Source organism: Orycteropus afer, unplaced genomic scaffold, assembly GCF_000298275.1.
Source record: "Orycteropus afer afer isolate SDZICR_OR568_19922 unplaced genomic scaffold, OryAfe1.0 scaffold00217, whole genome shotgun sequence".
Lineage (NCBI taxonomy): Eukaryota > Metazoa > Chordata > Mammalia > Tubulidentata > Orycteropodidae > Orycteropus > Orycteropus afer.
In genome coordinates, this window is record NW_006921804.1 from 2982412 (window position 1) to 2998802 (window position 16391).

The window sequence follows — 16391 nt, forward strand, 5'->3', positions numbered from 1 at the left end:
CCAGTTCAGGTGGCAGGGTTCCCTCTTCCAGGTGTCCTGAGGGGGCTCTGGCTCCCAGGGGGTGACAGAGAGAGTCCGCTTGGCTCAGAGAACTCGAAGGAGGCGCAGGATTGGGAGCAGCAGTAGCAGCAAGAGACAGAGGGGGCTGGGGGCGCTCCCCCCTTGCCATCCCGATGTGCCACTCTCTCCAGGGCTCCCAACAGGATGAGCTGACTCAGACTCTGTAAGGGGGAGGGGAGCACTGATGGATCCTCCTACTACTGCAGCCTCCCTTCTGTCCTCCCTATTAGCTATTCCATCCTATTAAATTCTCCAGGGTCTCCCAAACCAGCCACTCCCTTCCCATAATCCACCACCTCATCCTTCCTAAGCCCTAACTTCCAAGTCTCCTCCAAATTGCTATTAGAAACAACCAGCCCAGCTAAGGCCTGGAAGGGCCTTCCCCCTGGAGACCCTATTATCTCAGTCGAGCACAAAAAATGGGTACCGTGGAAGCTCTCACAGGGCTAAAGGGAAGAGGCCACAGCTTGAAGCTCCACCTGGACCCCTCAGAGTCTGATGCTCCCAGATTCTCTCCATTCCATCCCTCCCTCCCAAGGGGCCCCACACTAGACAGAGGGTTGCTCCCTGTGGCCTACCCCACTTACTGCTCTCTTTGCAGCAGACAGACACCTGGAGCCTCAAACACTGGCCAGAACTCTCCGGAGTTGGCACCGCTGGGTGATGGGAAATTGGGAGGAAGCAGTTAGCAGTTAGCACTGGAAGTCACCCCTTTGCACGCCTCAGACTCTGTTTTAGACTCTTCCAGTTCCTCTTCCTTCCAGTTCCCTGGAAAGCTTTCCCTTACTATTGTGCCATACCTTGGTGCCAGGACCCATCCATGGCTCTCCTTGCTTCCCCGGGCCCCTTTCTTGTTCCTCTCCTTTCTCCTCCTCTCTATACTCACTCTAGATGTCTCCCTATTTAGTCCTGGGCTCAGCCTCTCTCTGGGTTTTAGGGACCACCAACCCTCCCCTTCCCAGGCCTCTCTCTGCCTTTATTTCCAGTCCCTCCATCCCCCTCTCTGAGGATCTCTGCCTTGACTAGCAATGGCAGGAAGCAGTATGCCTCTCCTTCCACTCCCCCCCCACCCCCACAGGCATCCAGCATGCCCTTCTTCACTCACAGATGTAGTAGTAAGTCTCTCCAGGCAGAAACTCGAAGCCAAGGGAGAAGGGTGTGAAGCGCTGAATCTTTTCAGAGAATCGAACAGGGCCAAAGGGAGCAAAGGGGCGGGAGCACTCCCAGCGTTTGAAGGCACCTGCCCCCTCTGCCTGGCAGGCCTCATAGCCAGACCAGTCCACCATGTACAGAGCAAATGTCTCAGGGCCCTCAGGGGGTCCTGGATCCTCATAGTGCGGGCAGAAGATGTCTAGGTAATCGTTGAGACCCAGCTCCACCAAGGCGTCACCTCGAAGCAGCCTGCAGGCATAGGGGAGGTGGGCACAGAACAAGTGGGATGAAGGGGTCAGAGATATCCCCTCCTGGAAGTTCCTGCCAGCCTCCTCCTGACCCATTAGAGATGGAGCAGTTCTGGAAGGCCCGAGTTCCCCAGAAGACAGCTTTTGAGAGTGTAAGAAATGGATGAAGGGACCAATTCACAGATGAGCAAAGTGAGATTCAGAGAAGTTCAGAGACTGCAGTGCTCATAACCACATGGTTTAAATAGGAGGCCATTTGTTATACACTGCCTTTTGTGCTGGAGCAGTTACCCACCTCTATAGCCCCAGTGCCTGACACAGGGCCTGGCGTAGAGCCTGTGCTTGATCAATGATAGGTAGATGGATGCTGTGAAAGAGCTGGAGCAGAAGGGCAAGGGGTACAGATATGGGCCCATAGGGCAGCTAGACACAGATGGAGACAAAGAGTAGGAACAGTATTCTTAATAAAGATGCAGAGAGAAAAAGAATGCCTTTTAGATCTGGATCCAGTGGTGAAAAGAATACTGTGGTAGAAAAAGAACGAAAGTGCAAGCTGAGTGCCTCTGCTTTTTTGCAGGACAAGGAAGTGCCAGGCATGAAAGGGAGCCCCCTCCACACGGGAGGGGCTGGGATAGGTTATACCCCCCGCACCAGATATTGCACGAACCCCCACCCCCAGCCCCAAACCATTCATTACACAAGCAAAGGCAGACTTTTGAATGTATCCCTCAAGTAATGGGCCACCTGCATCAGAAGGTTCTGATTAGAAATGCAAACTCCTGGGTCCAGCCCAGACCTACTAGAACACAAGCCGGGCAAAGTCAGGGCTTTTTGTATTTATTGCATCCTCAGTGCCTTGCGCAGTGCCCTGCACATGCATAGCATTCAATAAATATTTGTGGATTGAATGAATGAACCAGAACCATCAAGATTGGGGGCTAGGAACCTAAAGTGATTCAGAGGCACTGGTCTGGAACAGAGATAGGAATTGAGAGCTGGAAGACAACAATAGCTTTTACCACAAGGTATTGTAATGGCCTGTTTTTATGTGTGTCCCGACCAGGGTCTGTGGACGCCCAGAGGGCAGAGTCTTGCTCTTCTCATCCCTAACATACTAGCACAGATCTGGGCACAAAGTGTGTGCTTAAATAAATGTTAGTGAGTGAACAAATGAACATAGTCACAGATTGTGTCAGGCAGAAAATCGAGAGGAAAACAGATGAGGAAAGCAGAGAAGCAGATAGAATTGGGGAGGGGGATGGAAACAGTAAAAAATATCGAGGTTCAAACACAGGGAGCTCAGAAGACAGAAACAAATAATCGTTTATATCTGTACAGCCCGGAACCTCTTCCACACAAACGACCTCGGTTAGCCTGTTTCAGCCTTTCCAGGGTAGGCCAGGGTAGTAGGTATTAATAGCCCATTTTACAGACCAGACAACTGAGGTTAGGGAGTTCATATGACTTGCCCAAACGTGATTCACTAGAAGAGGCTGGGCCGAGACAGGATAGAAATCGAAGCAGCGATAAACACAAGAGATGAAAGTAGAGATAACGAATGAGATCAGGAGACTGAGTGCCAAAGGGGTAGGTCAAGCAAGCAGGAGAGTAACCTAGGCTCTTTCACAAGAGTAAAACCCCTTTCCTCACTCTCTTGTCAGCCCGTCTCGCCTCCGACCGGCGGGAGCCTGGGGATCACCCAGAGCTAAGAGAGGGGGGCGGGGCCCAGAGTACAGGCCGAGGCCCCCCACCTCTGGGTCCCGAAAGCCCACTGCTCGCCCTCGGACATGAGTCTTCTGCCGGCCCCGCAACATTTGCGGGCGGGGGAGCCTCGGGGCGCGTCTCGCCCCTCCCCCCTCCCCCGCCGGCTCAAACAAAGGAGCCCCGGCGCGCGGCCGGGCTCAAGCGGCGCCGCGCACAGCGCGGGTGGCTGGTGCACGCCCAGCTCGGGAACGCGCAGGCCCGGTTCGGCGTCCTTCCGGTTCGGTCCGGCTACCTGGGGTTACTGGAGTTCCAGTAGACGGCGTGGCGGAGGCTAGAGCCTCCCCGCAGCGGGGAGCCGAGGAGCGCAGCCCAGAGGACAGTCCGCAGCAGGGGCAGCAGCCGCATCGCCCCCAGGGTCCGGTCTGCTCTGATCTGGCCCGTCCCGGCCCGCTTCCCAGTCAGGGCCAGAAAGGTACAAAGTGGAGGGGGGTGGTGGTGAGAGGGGTGGGGTGTGGAGACTCACAGGCTACGCCCCCGAGTAACTTTCCACCAATGGAAGCGTGTCTCCGCCCCTCCACTCAGCGCCAACTCCAGGTTAACTCTTTGTGCGCTGTAGCGCGTGGCGCGCGCGCTACTTGAGCAAAGCTAGTAGAGGCCCGACCTCCCTGCGAGGGGGCGGAGAGGGGAACTTATTCCTCTACTGAAAGTTTTTTTTTTTTTTTTTTTGAGAAAGTCTGGAGTGGTACAGGGTAGAATACCTTATTTAAACTTGGAAGACTTTAAATAGAGGCATGCTCCCTTTCTCCAGACAGGGAAAAGTGAAGCACGGCGAAGATCCTTGAGGTCTGTACAGCCACCTGAGCATATTGCCCCCTTTTTCTTTGCACATCTGCCAGACTGGGGTTGCGCGATTGGAAGGGACAAAAGCGCTTCCTGGGACACTCCCCCCTTTCCCTGTGGAGCCTTAGGTAGCGCGCCCGATGCCCACCTTAGAGTTAGAGCCTGCCTCCCTCCTCCCCACACCATCGTTCTGGGCAGCCCTGAAGATGAAGTCGTGAAGTAGTTGCGACCTGTTCAAAGAACCTTTGTTCTCGAGCCCTCAGGTAGGGGCGGGAGACGAGGAGGAGGCAGGTGCGCGGCCTTGGGACCGTGGGAGCCGCCGCCCCGTTCCGCCCCGGCTCTGGGGCTCTGAGAACGCTAGCCAGATCCACCTCTCCCAGTCACTGGTCAAAGGGTGGGTACCACGGGTCTTACGGCCTAGCTGGTTTGTCAGTAACTGTCCCTGGTGGCTGCACGGTGTTGGGGGCGAGGACTCGGCGACTGTGGGTGGCAAGGAGCGAACAATTTCCTGTGACACAGGATGGAGCCGAGAGACATCCCAGGCTGGGCAAAACCTAGCTGCGAGCATCCCGGGGACGCACACTGACCTAGCTTGGGACTCCCTCCCAACTCCCGCTTGCCCTCAACTGAGGCAGCAGCGTCTCCTGGCGGCCAGACCTGGAACCGCTGCAGGGGTGACCCGGTCTTCCCAGAACAGACAGGCTCTGAGGCGCGCTTCCAAGATCTCACGTTTATTGCAGCCGAGCAGACAGGCTGTGCTCTCTCACCTCCCTCAGCCCTGACCAGCCCCTAGCCCCTCCTCAACCCCAGCGCGTGGTGGTCTGGTGTCTGAAGAGGCCTGCTCTGCCGCATCTAGGCTGTCTCCTTCGGTCATCTCCTTCAGTCATCCCAAGGACTCCAATGGATGGATCCGCTTCTTGAAGTCCTCCCTAAGTCGGCGTTGGAGGTGGCCGACCCATAGAAGAGGTCAGAGGTTGAGGGAAGGCACTGCTGGCGGTGGTGGTGCTGGCCTGGGTTAGGGAAAATGGATGTCAGAGGCTCCTTTTTGCCAGACCAATTGATGGACCCCTCATTCTCAGCGCCCCTCCTTGCCTACCTGGAAGGTATCACTTGGGGTGGAATTCTAGTTCCTGGGCCAGCCAGGTTATCTGATGGGCGCCGGCCCTGGGGGTCAGAAGGCAATGGCTTCCTTGGGGGTGGGGGCTTGCCAGTCCCCTGAGACTGAGAGAAAGAAGGCAGGAGGCTGGCTTGGGAGGGGGTGTTAAGTTGCCCACCCCCTGATGCACAGGCGGCGGGGACCACTCATCTTGGGAGCAGCACCCAAAGGGCACCCTTGTCTCCACACAAACCTGTCACCTTTAAAGTCACCACTGGGATACGTGCCCTTGGGCACAGAGGGGGCATCTTACCATGGCCACCACCTCAAAGGCTACCAGCACCACAGCCTAGGTGGGGAGAGGGGCCATGCCCTTCTCTCTCCCCACTGTTACCTTCAGTTGCCTCACCACCGGATCGGCGGGGAGAGGGCGAGTGGGGGGATTGGGTCGCTCAGCCAGCTTGGCCTGAACAGAGAGAGGGGCAGTGGCCATGAGAGCGCAGCCACAGGCAGTGGGCATGCAGAGGTTCCCTGGAGATGTTCAAGTAAACATGCAAAGCCAGTCAATTAAGGGGTGGGAGAAAGTGGGGGCATGCATAGTGGGCTTGGGTGGATGCCAGAAGATGCCTCAAGGGAGCAAGGGGTAGGTCACCAACTGCAGTCCTGCCAATGACCACCAGATGGTGGTAGAAACCAATGCTGGAGGCTCACCCTTTTCTGTTTCTAGGGTTGAGTGTTGAGGATTAAGGGGCACCCTGGTCACCAATGAAGAGTCCCACTGGCATGGAGCAGGGATGAGAATGGCCATTGAGTACCAAGCCTCCCACCTGCTCTTGGCTAGGGAGGGCCTGGCCCAGATTTACCTGCAGTCTCTTGGGCACAGGGTCAGGTGGCAGCGGCCTGGAAGGAGGGGCCGGGAAGCCGAGAGCACTAGTCTGCCGAGAGAGCAAGAGGAGCAGGCGGGCATAGAGGTGGGGAGGGGAGAGGGAGCAGAGAGACACATGTGGCAGACAGGGGTTAGTGCTCAGGGAGGGGCAGCCAGGACCCCAGGGGCAGCCAGGCCTGTTCGTGCAGTTATTCAGTTGCGTGCAGAGGGGGGCGACAGTGGTGTAGTGGGCATGCAGGGCACTTTCACATGCATACTCCTGTCATCACATCCAGAGGGCTAGGGGCAGGGACACTCACCAGCCCTTCTAAATGATGACCTGGGCCTTGGCAGGTCCTGGAGCACTGAGGGCCATTCTGAGCACCACCCCCCTTGTGCCCTCCAGGGGCCACTGCTGGGAGCACACATAGACCCACCTCTCAAAGCCACCAGCTTGGCCAGCTCAAAGAGCTCAGCAGACCCTCTTCTAAGTGACCGCCCCTCCCCTACTGCAAGCCAGACTCAGCTTCTCCACCTGCAGCCAGGGGAGGGGGAGGGAAGGGAGGGGAGAGGTGGGGAGGGGAGGGAAGGGAGGACTGGGGTGCCCTGATTCCTTTGACTGACTCTTGGACAGTGCTAGCTTTTCTTTGGGTCTAAAGCCTTCAATGCCTCCTCACCCAAGGGCCTAAGTGGGATGCCAGGCCAAGCTGGGCCCCTTCTTCTCTGTCATCCAGTACTCACCTTGGTGCTTAGCATCAGCAGGGCCCTCTGCGGGGGTCCTGGGTGCTCTGGGGGACCAGACTGAGCTGCCCTGAGCATGGAGAAGGCAATAAGGGAGAGGGCCCAGCCTCAGACCCTGTTCTCCACCCATATGCCTCCCTTGAGAGGGGTTAACCCTTTGCAGCCCTTTGAAGAGGATCTTATGTGAGGTTTCTGCTAAGTGAGGAGACTTGAGGAGAGGACATGACCAGCTGAGGGAGGGTGCCACTGGCCCAGCACCACTGAAGCAGGGGATCCTGACATCCTAGCTACCCCACAAGGGTGTAACATATAAGGTGAAGAGTTACAGCATTACATGTAGGAAGGGGAGGTGTGTGGAGTATGGCAGTCAGCAAGTTTAGGGTGCGGGGGAACCAGGTGGTGGGGGCTGCAGAGAGGGTAGAACAAAGTTCCAGAGCTGGTGTCCCCAGTGGAGGGTGTTGGGGGCAGGGAGGTGAGGCTGGTACCTGTATTGGCAGTTGGGTCCCTTGAGTTGGCAGAGCCGCTGGCGCAGGTGGGCACGGTACCAGTAGCTGGCACCGAGCAGCACCAGGATCAGCAACAACAGAAGGCTGAGGAGCAGCCCTGTGGTCAGGGAGCTGGTTTCTGTGGGGATGAGGTTAGGTTTAAATGTGGGAAGGGTTATGAACTCTATATGCTGGAAGGAACAGGGAGCAGGAAGTGAGGTCAATGACAGAGAAAGTTAAGGAGTCAGGGGCCACATAGAGTCAGGGAACCAGAGGCAAAGGGGTCAGAAAAAGCAGGGCCAAGGGGGAAGGTAAAGGATGAGGCACTCTCCCCTCTCTGTAGTCTCTGCCCCTTCTGTGCTACCTCTGATCTGGGTGGTGCAGTCAGGGGGTGCCCATCCCTCCTCACAGTGACAGTGCTTATTGCTGTCGCAGACCTACAAGGGACAGGGAGAGTGATTAGGAGCTCTGAACCGTGGAGCTGTGTTTGCCTGTCCCCAGCTTTTTCAAGATATGATTCCCACATCTGGAGGGTGCATGGGGATGAGGAGTCCAGAGAGCCAGAGCCCTGGAAAGAGGGAGCCCGTAGCCATGCCAGGGAAAATGAGATCAAAGTAACATTTACTGAGCACCTTCTATATGTTGGGTGCTGTGCTAGAAGCTTTCACACTTGCCTCATGTATCCCATGAAGCAGGTACTATCGTTATGGCCATTTGACAGATGAGGAAACTGAGCTCAGAGAGGTTAACAACCTGACCTAAGATGAACAGCTAGGAAGTAGTAGAGCAAGGGATTAGAACCCAGGTATATCTCTTCCCAAAGCCCATCAGCCTTTTGATCCCTAGAGGATCCCTGCCCCCTCCCTATGGCAGCTCACCCCATGCCCATGGCATTTGCTTCGACACTCTTGTGCCCCTAGGAGAGTCACAGGCTGGCATCGATGATCAATGCATACCTGCATAATGGGGAGAGAAGAACAAAGATCACATTCTCACAAAGGTTTTCTGGGACTGGAGGCCAGCAAGGCTGAGGTCACACCCATGCTTTTACAGATGGGGAAACCAAGGCTCAGTGAGATGACAGGACTTAGCTCAATCTGAAGAATCAGAACACCCCTCAGATTCAGTGCCCTTTACACTAGTGGTTAATGTGGCCTGGGCCCTGCTCGTCTCAGGCCAGATGTCCCTGCCCACCCAGGCTGCTCACCAGGCCAGGACCACAGGCTGTGCCAGGCAGAGTCAGGAGGGGCTGGGCCACATCGTTGCCCAAGTCCAGGTGCACCCAGCTGCAATTCAGCTGAGTCCCATTAGCTTCCAGCATCTCCCAGATCAAGTCCTGGACTGACCCTAGCAGAGGCTGGGCTCTACCCCCTTGGCACTGGAGCTGTCCACAGATAGCATCTCTGAGAAGAAGGGGCAGAGGGTCAGTGGGGGCAGGGCCAGGGCGCCCACAAACCTATAGGAAGAGCAGGTTTCCCTCACTTACCTAGGGGCACAGGACACGTAGCTGCCCTTGGGGTTACGGCCACAGTTCCCAAAGGCATCCCCCCTAGTGTTGGCAGTACGGAGGCAAAGAGATGAGGCAGGCTGGGCCCCAGGTCCCCAGAGTGCCTGGCACTGCTGGGCATAGGAGGTACAACGTCCCTGCATGCACACGGCCTGTCCACCAGCACAGGGCTCGCCATTCCCCAGGCTGACGTCAGGGGGGCACTGGGAGCTGTTTCCTGGGCAGAACTCAGGCAAGTCACAGTCACCTCTGGGAGGACGGCACTGCCAGCCAGCTGGGCGCAGCTGTGGAGGTTGAACAAGCATTAGTGTGGGCAATGGGCAAATTCAGCCAGGCCCTGGGGGCCAGAATGACCCTTTCCCTGCTTGCCCCTGGCAGGGGAGCTCTAGATGGCCAGTCCAGTCTGTACCTACCTGGCAGTTTTGACAACAGGGCCCACTGGATGCACACTGTGACCCTGGCCTCAGCCGGCAGGTGAAGGAATCACAGCAGGGATCTGTGCAGTCCTGTGGGCAAGGGCATTGAGGAGGCTGGGTCTGGAGCTAATCTCCAACCCATCCTCCCAGAGGAGACTGAAGGCAGCAAGTGAGAGCTCAAGCCCCACAGTCCATGTGCTTTCCCTGCAGACAGCAGGGTGGGAGAAGCTTGGGAGGCCCCTTAAGGAACCAGAGAGGGGCAGAGGCTTAGGAGGCTGGGACAGGAACTAAAGAGCCAGGGTGGGGGCACAAGAATGAGTGGGGCAAGGCTTTGGGTGAGAGGGGGCTCACATCCGGGAAGCCACAGTCACACTGCTCGCCTGGCTCCACAAACTTATTTCCACAGACAGGATCTGTAGGGGACAGGCTGGGTGGCCGTTCAAAGAGGCAACTTCCCAGGCCATCCAGGAGTGCTTTCTCCAGGGCCTGTCTGCTGCAGTTACTGAAGTTCAGGCCTGGCAAGAAGCTGGGGAGGGTGGAAAGGAGGTCTGAGCTGTGGCCCTCTCCCTGCCCACTGCCCCAGCCCCTCCCTGCATCCCTGTTACTCACTCTGTGGAGGCCTCCATGATGCAGCTCTTAGCTGGGGCTGGACCTGGACAGGGACAGCTGCTTCCAGGCAGGTCATGGTCCAGGCCTAGACTGTGGCCTAGCTCATGGGCTATTGAGGAGGCAACTCCCAGAATGCTCGTGGAGTGGTCCTGTCAGTGGGGAAGGGATATCCCAGGTCCAGCCCCGGCCTGCCTCCACCATAAAGAACAGTAGCCCAGTTCATCTTGACTAGTCCTGTTCTTGCCTCATCTGACCTCTTGGGCGCTCAGCTGGCACTGCCTACCTCTTTGATTGCTTCTGAAGTAGGAGGATAGCCCAGGCCTGGGTGGCAAGAAACCCAGGTTCCAGCCAGCTTGGCCTCCCACTCTCACTCTGTGGTCCTGGGATATCACTCCACTTTGGGCCTCAGTTGCTCCCTCTCCCCTCCCCAAGCAATGGGAACACCTCATAGGTGAAGGCTGTGGACATGTACATTGTGATGAATTGGCTTCAAGTGAGGGGTTCTCTGACAGTAGAGGCCCTATCACGTACCCCTACACCTATAGCTTTGGGGCTGGGTAACCTTGTAGTAGGGCTTCAGTGAATAAATGATACCACAGCTGGGGTGAATTGAATTGGGAATGGGGAGGAGACCTGGAAATACCTCACCATGTTCACACCTCCTGAGAAGTCAGGAGAGCAGATGGAGTTCTGAATGGCCATGCCCACCATGGGCCCAGAGAATGAAGTAGCACTGTGGGATTGAGAGGTCAAAAGTCAGGACTTGAAGCCAAAGGGGCAGAGCTTTAGGGCCTCAGGTGAAGAGTTGAAGGAGTATGAAATTGGCCAGGACAGAGCTGACCCTGGTGGCTGAGCCAGGGGGCCTTACGTCACCAGCTGGGCACTGTCATGGGGTAATCGAGGCAGCAACTCTGCCCGGCGCCAATGGAGGAAGTTGTCTAGCGTAATGCTTGGGTTCGAGCTTATCTCCACCAGGTCCACCTGGGTCCAGGCCTCCAGGCCCACTAGTGCCACCCGTACATTCAAGGGCTGGAAGAACTGAAAGAGAATGGGGGCTCAGGAACGAGGTTCCCATGGTCAGGGGCCACAGAGAGGCTGTCTAGCCTGGCACTCACTGTGTCCAGGAGGAAGGCCACTTCCAGTGTGCGGTTCAGCAGGTGTTGGAAGTCTGGGTACCTCTGGACCTGTGGGCCAAGGGAGGTCACCTTGAAGAACGGCAGGACTGGTGAGGGTTGGGGAAGGACATGCTGAGGCCAGCAAGCTCACCTCCGAATGGTCGGCTACGATCACCAGCTCAATAATTTTGGTCTCCGTCACCACATCCCGCCTCCACTGTGGACAAGGAGAAGAAAGAGCATCAGACACACCCCGCTGCTCACTGCCAACAGCTGCATAGGGCTGACCAAGTTGTGTCCACTCCCACCTTGGGTGGTCAGAGGAAGGTGGAGATCCCATTTTATAGATGAACCACTGAGATCCAGAGAGTCCAGGACTTGCCCAAGGGGGTCAAGAAGTAGATTATAAACCTGGTAGTTAAGCTCTACTTTCCTAGCTCCAAACTCAGTGCTTTCTCCAAATTAAAAAAAAAAAAAATAGCGACTATTGAGTACTTGGAATCCCTAGGTGGTACAGTTAACATGGTTGGCTGCTAATTTAAATGTTGGAGGTTTGAGTCCACCCAGAGGCACCTCATAAGAAAGGCCTGGCAATCTACTTCCAAAAATTCAGCCACTGAAAGCCCTATGGAGCACATTTCTACCTGATACACATGGGGGTCACCATAAGCTGGAGTCAACTTGGCAGTACCTGGTTTATCCAATGCTTACTATGTCAGGCACAACCCTGACATATATATATGTATATATATATATGTATGTATATATATATATATATATGCATATGTATGTATGTGTGTTGTGTGTGTATACACACACACACACACACACACACACACATATATATATACACATATACGTATATAGGAGCTCTGGTAGCATAGTGGCTAAAGCACTTGACTGCTAACCAGAAGGCTGGCGGTTCAAACCCACCAGCCACTCCTCGGAAGGAAGGTTGGGCAATCCTACTTCCGTAGTGATACTGCCTCGGAAACCCAAGGAGGGATCGCTATGAGTCAGGGCCGACTCGACGGCACTAACAACAACAACAACATATATGTATATATATGTGTGTGTATATATATATATATGTATATGTGTATATATATATATGTATATGTATGTATATGTACATACAAGGAGCTCCAGTAGCACAGTGCCTAAGGCACTTGACTGCTAACCAGAAGGGTGGCGGTTCAAACCCACCAGCCATTCCTCAGAAGGAAGGTTGGGTGTGATGGTTATGTTTGTGTGTCAATTTAGCTGGGCCTGGTTTGAGTGGCTGGGCAGCTGAATGTAGTATTCCCCATGATGAGACTGGTGATCAACTCCATGGTGGAATCTATTGGGAGCAGCTGAGTAGCTGCCTTTGGGATATGGTCTGCTTCCTGTATATAAGGAGAAGCTTTGAGAATTCTAGCCTATGGCACGCTTGGACCCTGCATGTAGCCATGTTGTTGCTCAGCAGCCTGCTATGCTCTGCTGACCTTGGGACTTACAATGGACTTAAGTTAATGGCCTGCCGTGTGGTTTGGTAACATCGGGACTGTGCCTTTTTACCTGTCACCCTTGGGGCTTCTCAGCCTCAGCAGCCTGCAGCTGTCTGAGTGAAGAAATGCCTCTAGCTCCAGTGGGCCAGGAGCAGGAGGCAGAGCTGGACCCAAGGTTGAGGGGCTTTCACCCAGCCCCTAAAGCCTGGCACTTTGAACTTGGACTTAAAGCCTCCAAATTTTAAGAATAAACTCCTGTTTGTTAAGGCCATCCCATTTGTGGGAAATATTCTTGTCAGAGCAGCACTTGGTAACCAGAACATTGGGCAACCTACTTCTGTAGTGATACTGCCTCGGAAACCCAAGGAGGGGTTGCTATGAGTAGGATCCGACTCAATGGCAGTGAGTTTGGTTTTTGCACATATATGTACAGGTATATGTATGTATATATATATATTTTGATTCATTTAATCTTCACAGAAACTATAAGATAAACAGGTATTTTTTTTTTTAATCTTCATTTTACAAATTAGGAAACTGGGCTTTGTGATTAGTAGCTAAGTATTTCCATACCCAAGTGAGATCTCTTTGCAAATGACATCATAAGACAAATGTAGAGTTTGAGTCAAATATCTATGTCTGAATTCTGGATGTACCATTTATTAGCTGTGTGGCCTTGGGCAAATCACTTAACCTCTGAGCTGGTTTCCTCATTTTAAAGTAAAGTTATTGATAGTACCTACCTCCTAGAGTTGCTGGGAAGAATAAAAGATAAATATTCACAAAATTCCTGGTATGTGGAAAATATTCATTAGCAGGAGCTGTTGTTACTATTGACAAATAGCACTGAGGCTCCAGGGGTCAGCCCTCCATACACCTGAAACCTAGCTCTTGCGCCATTCATCCTCACCCGGCGAGTGTGGCTCTGTCTCGGGGGGTGCTCTGGTGGAGCCTGAGTGGGCACAGATGCACCCCAGCTCAGGACACAGGTGTGGCCTGGCAGGAGGAAGTCTTGGATCCGGAAGATAACAGGGGGACCCAGAAGGTCCCCAGGCCCCAGCTCCAGAGCATAGCTTCTCTCTGGGGACAGGACCACTAAGCCCCTAGGAAAAGAAGCAGGAAGTCAGAGAGCATTTCAGCTCCATGCCTGGTGCCTCCTCACTCCCCTCCACCTTCATGGAATCTACCCACCACTGTACCTGAGACCTGAGCAGGTGCAGATGGAAACCCAGGAGTTTGCATAGCCTCGCACGCTTCCCTGGTAGCAGCAATTTTCCTATAGCAGAGAAACAACATTAATGCCAACTGGAAGGATAGGCCATGATTTGAACCCGGAGTCTAGCCTCTTGGTGAAAGCTAAGCAGTGTTTTCTGTATCCTCCAGTGATGGTGCCCCCAGTTGCCCGCTCCCTCCTTCTTCCAGACCAGAAAAAGGGCAAAAGGGTGTCTGACTCACCAGCATATATCCCTCACTGACTACCCTAGTGCCATCAGGCTGGTACCACACCAGGGTTGGGTGGCTGGGGACCACCTCCCTAGGGATGAAGAAAAAAAAAGGAGAGTGTCAGGACCACCTCCCAGGGTGGTACAGTGACAGGCTGGAGGCCTGGAGATGGCAACCCCCCCAGCCTTCCAGCCTCCCCCAGGAGCAGCAGAGTGTAGTCACTGGGCCACAGACTCTGCCAGGCTATCTGGGCTCCAGTCTGGTTTTCACCACACTAACTATGTGCCCTGAGGCAAGTTTTTTTTAACTTCTCTGTGCATTGGCTTCGTATATAAGATGAGGACAATAATAATAATAATAGTGTCTGCCTCATAGGTTTGTTATGAGGATTAAATGAGCTAAAGCACTTAGTCTTTGGCACACAAGTTGTCAACCATGTTGTTCTGTTATTATTATAATTACCATCATCATTATTACCTATTCTGTAGCAGCTCCAAGATATGACTTTCACCGTCCAGCTCCAATTTGATCTTCAGGGCCTCAGGCTGACTGGTCTGTGGGCACCAGAGGGCATGTCACCTCCCTGGCCTTGCCCATAACTCGTACCCTCTCTAACAGAAAACCTCATCTCAGGAGAGCACCAGCGATTAGATCATTGGGGGAGGGGGGATCCTGAGGGAGGGGCCAGGAAGCCCTGCCTGGCCTGGGGCATTGTTCTGGGGGGTTGTGTTGGGAGGTCAAGGAAGGTATCTGAGCCGCCCCTTCTCGGCTTCCTGCCCAGAGAGGAAGCATCGTGGAGGACCCAGTGCAGGTCCCAGCCCTTCCTCTGACTCAGCTTTAGAATTGGGGGGGTGGGGGTTAGTGAGGCTCTGATCCTATCCAAGAAGTACCCCCACTGAGAGAACTGACAACATGAGGCCAAAAAAGCAAGTTTGGCCTCAGAATTTCCTCAGTGGAGATGGATGGGATGGGTTGGGTAGGGATGAGGCTGACAGATGTGTGTGCAGAGGGGAGGGGGAAATAAGTGAAGCCAGGTGCTGGGGTGCAGTGAGAAAGTGAGCCAGACCTGGAATGGACCTGCTACAATGAGGTCCACTCCTCCAGACACCTGACTATGGGGGCAGGGGAAGGGGCTGGTAGACAGAGTGGTGGTGGGTGTATTTGTGTGTTTATTAGAGAGGAGAAGCTCACCTGAAGCACCTCAGCTAGGCTAAGCATGAGGTGGTCCTGAAGGATCTGAGGCTCCAAGGGACCACTCAGTGCCCTTGCTGGCCTTTCCTGCTCCTCAGTGTCACCTGCAGAGTCCCCAGAACACCCCAAGAGAGTGCTGGGATCATTAGCATGAGGGCTGAGAGTGGCTGGTCCCCTCCAACCCACCCAGCCCCCAACACATCCCATCTCTGAAGGGCCCCTGTACAGCATGCTGGAATTTAGAGAATGGAGGGAGGGGGGTCCTTCTTTTCAACTTACTCTTTTCAACCCACCAACCCATCCACACAGTCCTCAGAAAAGAAACTCATCCTGTCGCTCCTCCCAGACACCCTCAGGCCAATCCCGGGTTCCCAGAGGGACCCTCCCTCTATTCCTCCTCCCTCCCAATCCCCCCAAGGAACGCCTTCTCTAAGGACTAGGCGAGCCTTGTGGCCGGGTGCCCATTCACCCTCCCCTTCCTTCACAGCGGAGATGCCGGGAACGCCCATCTCTGGGTGAGCAGTGCAAACACTCCTACCTCCCTAAACACCCAGATGCCCAGTCAGGCACACCCGCTCTCCACAGCCTCCGCTTCCTCCTGGCGTTCCCCCACCCCAACCCCACAATGGCCCTCTCTCCTCCGGACACTCCACCCCCGCCTGCGCTCTCGGGCCCCCGGCCCAAGACAGCAGCGGGAAGTGAAAGTTCCAAGGAGGAGCTGGTGTCCCAGCCTCTTTCCTGGCCAATTCTCTCCTCTCCTGGCTCCTCCAGAGCCCCCTCCCGCCCAGCCAGATTTCTGGTGGCATCAGCCTCAGGGTGATGGGTGCCTCGCTGTCCAGGCCTAGGATGACAGTTCGGGAAGAAACCTCTCCGTCAAACCCTACAAGCCGTGCCCTCTCAGCGCCCTGGAACCGGGTGGAACGGTCAGCTAGGCCCCAGAGGAGCAAAGACGTCAGTACTGAGGAGCAGTGACCATCTCCCACGATCGTGAGGAGCGCTGACCCAGGTCCTTTGGTGTCTGGTACCAGAGCTTTAAAGTGTCTGCAGCGTCCACGCAGATAACCGACTAGGCTGGGGGTGCCGGCATTCCGCCTCCCCTTCATCGCCAAGTCGCCAGTCTCTCGCATCGAGTCAGTGGACCAGGGCAGGGTGCGTTCTCACCAGGCTCTCCCAGGGTCTTCAGCCGACCCCCAGAACCGAATGCCTCCCGACTTCCCCGCGCCTCCTCCCAGTCTGTCCCCGGCCCACTCCTGGCCGGGACTCACCTATATTTCGGAGCAGCCGGGAGGGTAAAGGGCTGCCGGCACCCAAAAGCCCCAGCGCCCAGAGCAGCGCCAGCCGCATGGCAGCGGCGCCCTAGACCGGGCTAGGCCAGCAGGTGCGGGGCTGCGCGCCGACGAGCAGCGGCGGCCGGGTCTGCTCTGCGCAC

General features: G+C 55.2%; 2 protein-coding genes across 2 annotated transcripts; both read right to left on the reverse strand.

Annotated features, from left to right (window-relative positions):
- Positions 1–84: 84 nt before the first annotated feature.
- Positions 85–3569, reverse strand: EFNA4 (ephrin A4). The gene is made up of 4 exons (XM_007948513.2): positions 3457–3569; positions 1166–1461; positions 648–716; positions 85–221 (listed from the first exon to the last, which is right to left on the reverse strand). The coding sequence occupies exons 1-4, from the start codon at positions 3567–3569 to the stop codon at positions 85–87; spliced, it is 615 nt and encodes a 204-aa protein (XP_007946704.1).
- Positions 3570–4971: 1402 nt separating this feature from the next.
- Positions 4972–16306, reverse strand: ADAM15 (ADAM metallopeptidase domain 15). Its single transcript, XM_007948615.1, has 23 exons — positions 16228–16306; positions 14963–15066; positions 14249–14325; positions 13784–13862; positions 13528–13604; positions 13239–13431; positions 10990–11055; positions 10839–10907; positions 10592–10761; positions 10372–10456; positions 9724–9872; positions 9466–9640; positions 9112–9204; positions 8678–8982; positions 8399–8594; positions 8070–8147; positions 7556–7628; positions 7192–7330; positions 6707–6776; positions 5964–6035; positions 5495–5566; positions 5101–5225; positions 4972–5014 (listed from the first exon to the last, which is right to left on the reverse strand). The coding sequence occupies exons 1-23, from the start codon at positions 16304–16306 to the stop codon at positions 4972–4974; spliced, it is 2589 nt and encodes an 862-aa protein (XP_007946806.1).
- Positions 16307–16391: the final 85 nt, after the last annotated feature.

Excerpts from the sequence above, each read along its gene's own strand:
- EFNA4 (XM_007948513.2), bottom strand. The coding sequence starts at position 3,569 with ATGCGGCTGCTGCCCCTGCTGCGGACTGTCCTCTGGGCTGCGCTCCTC. Across the intron at positions 717-1,165 it reads AGAGACTTACTACTACATCT|CGGTGCCAACTCCGGAGAGT; the intron begins GTGAGTGAAGAA and ends CCCATCACCCAG. Across the intron at positions 222-647 it reads TGTCTGCTGCAAAGAGAGCA|AGTCTGAGTCAGCTCATCCT; the intron begins GTAAGTGGGGTA and ends TCCCCCTTACAG.
- ADAM15 (XM_007948615.1), bottom strand. The coding sequence starts at position 16,306 with ATGCGGCTGGCGCTGCTCTGGGCGCTGGGGCTTTTGGGTGCCGGCAGC. Across the intron at positions 15,067-16,227 it reads CCGGCTGCTCCGAAATATAG|GTGACACTGAGGAGCAGGAA; the intron begins GTGAGTCCCGGC and ends GGGACTCTGCAG. Across the intron at positions 10,762-10,838 it reads TGGCCTTCCTCCTGGACACA|TTCTTCCAGCCCTTGAATGT; the intron begins GTGAGTGCCAGG and ends ATTCTCTTTCAG.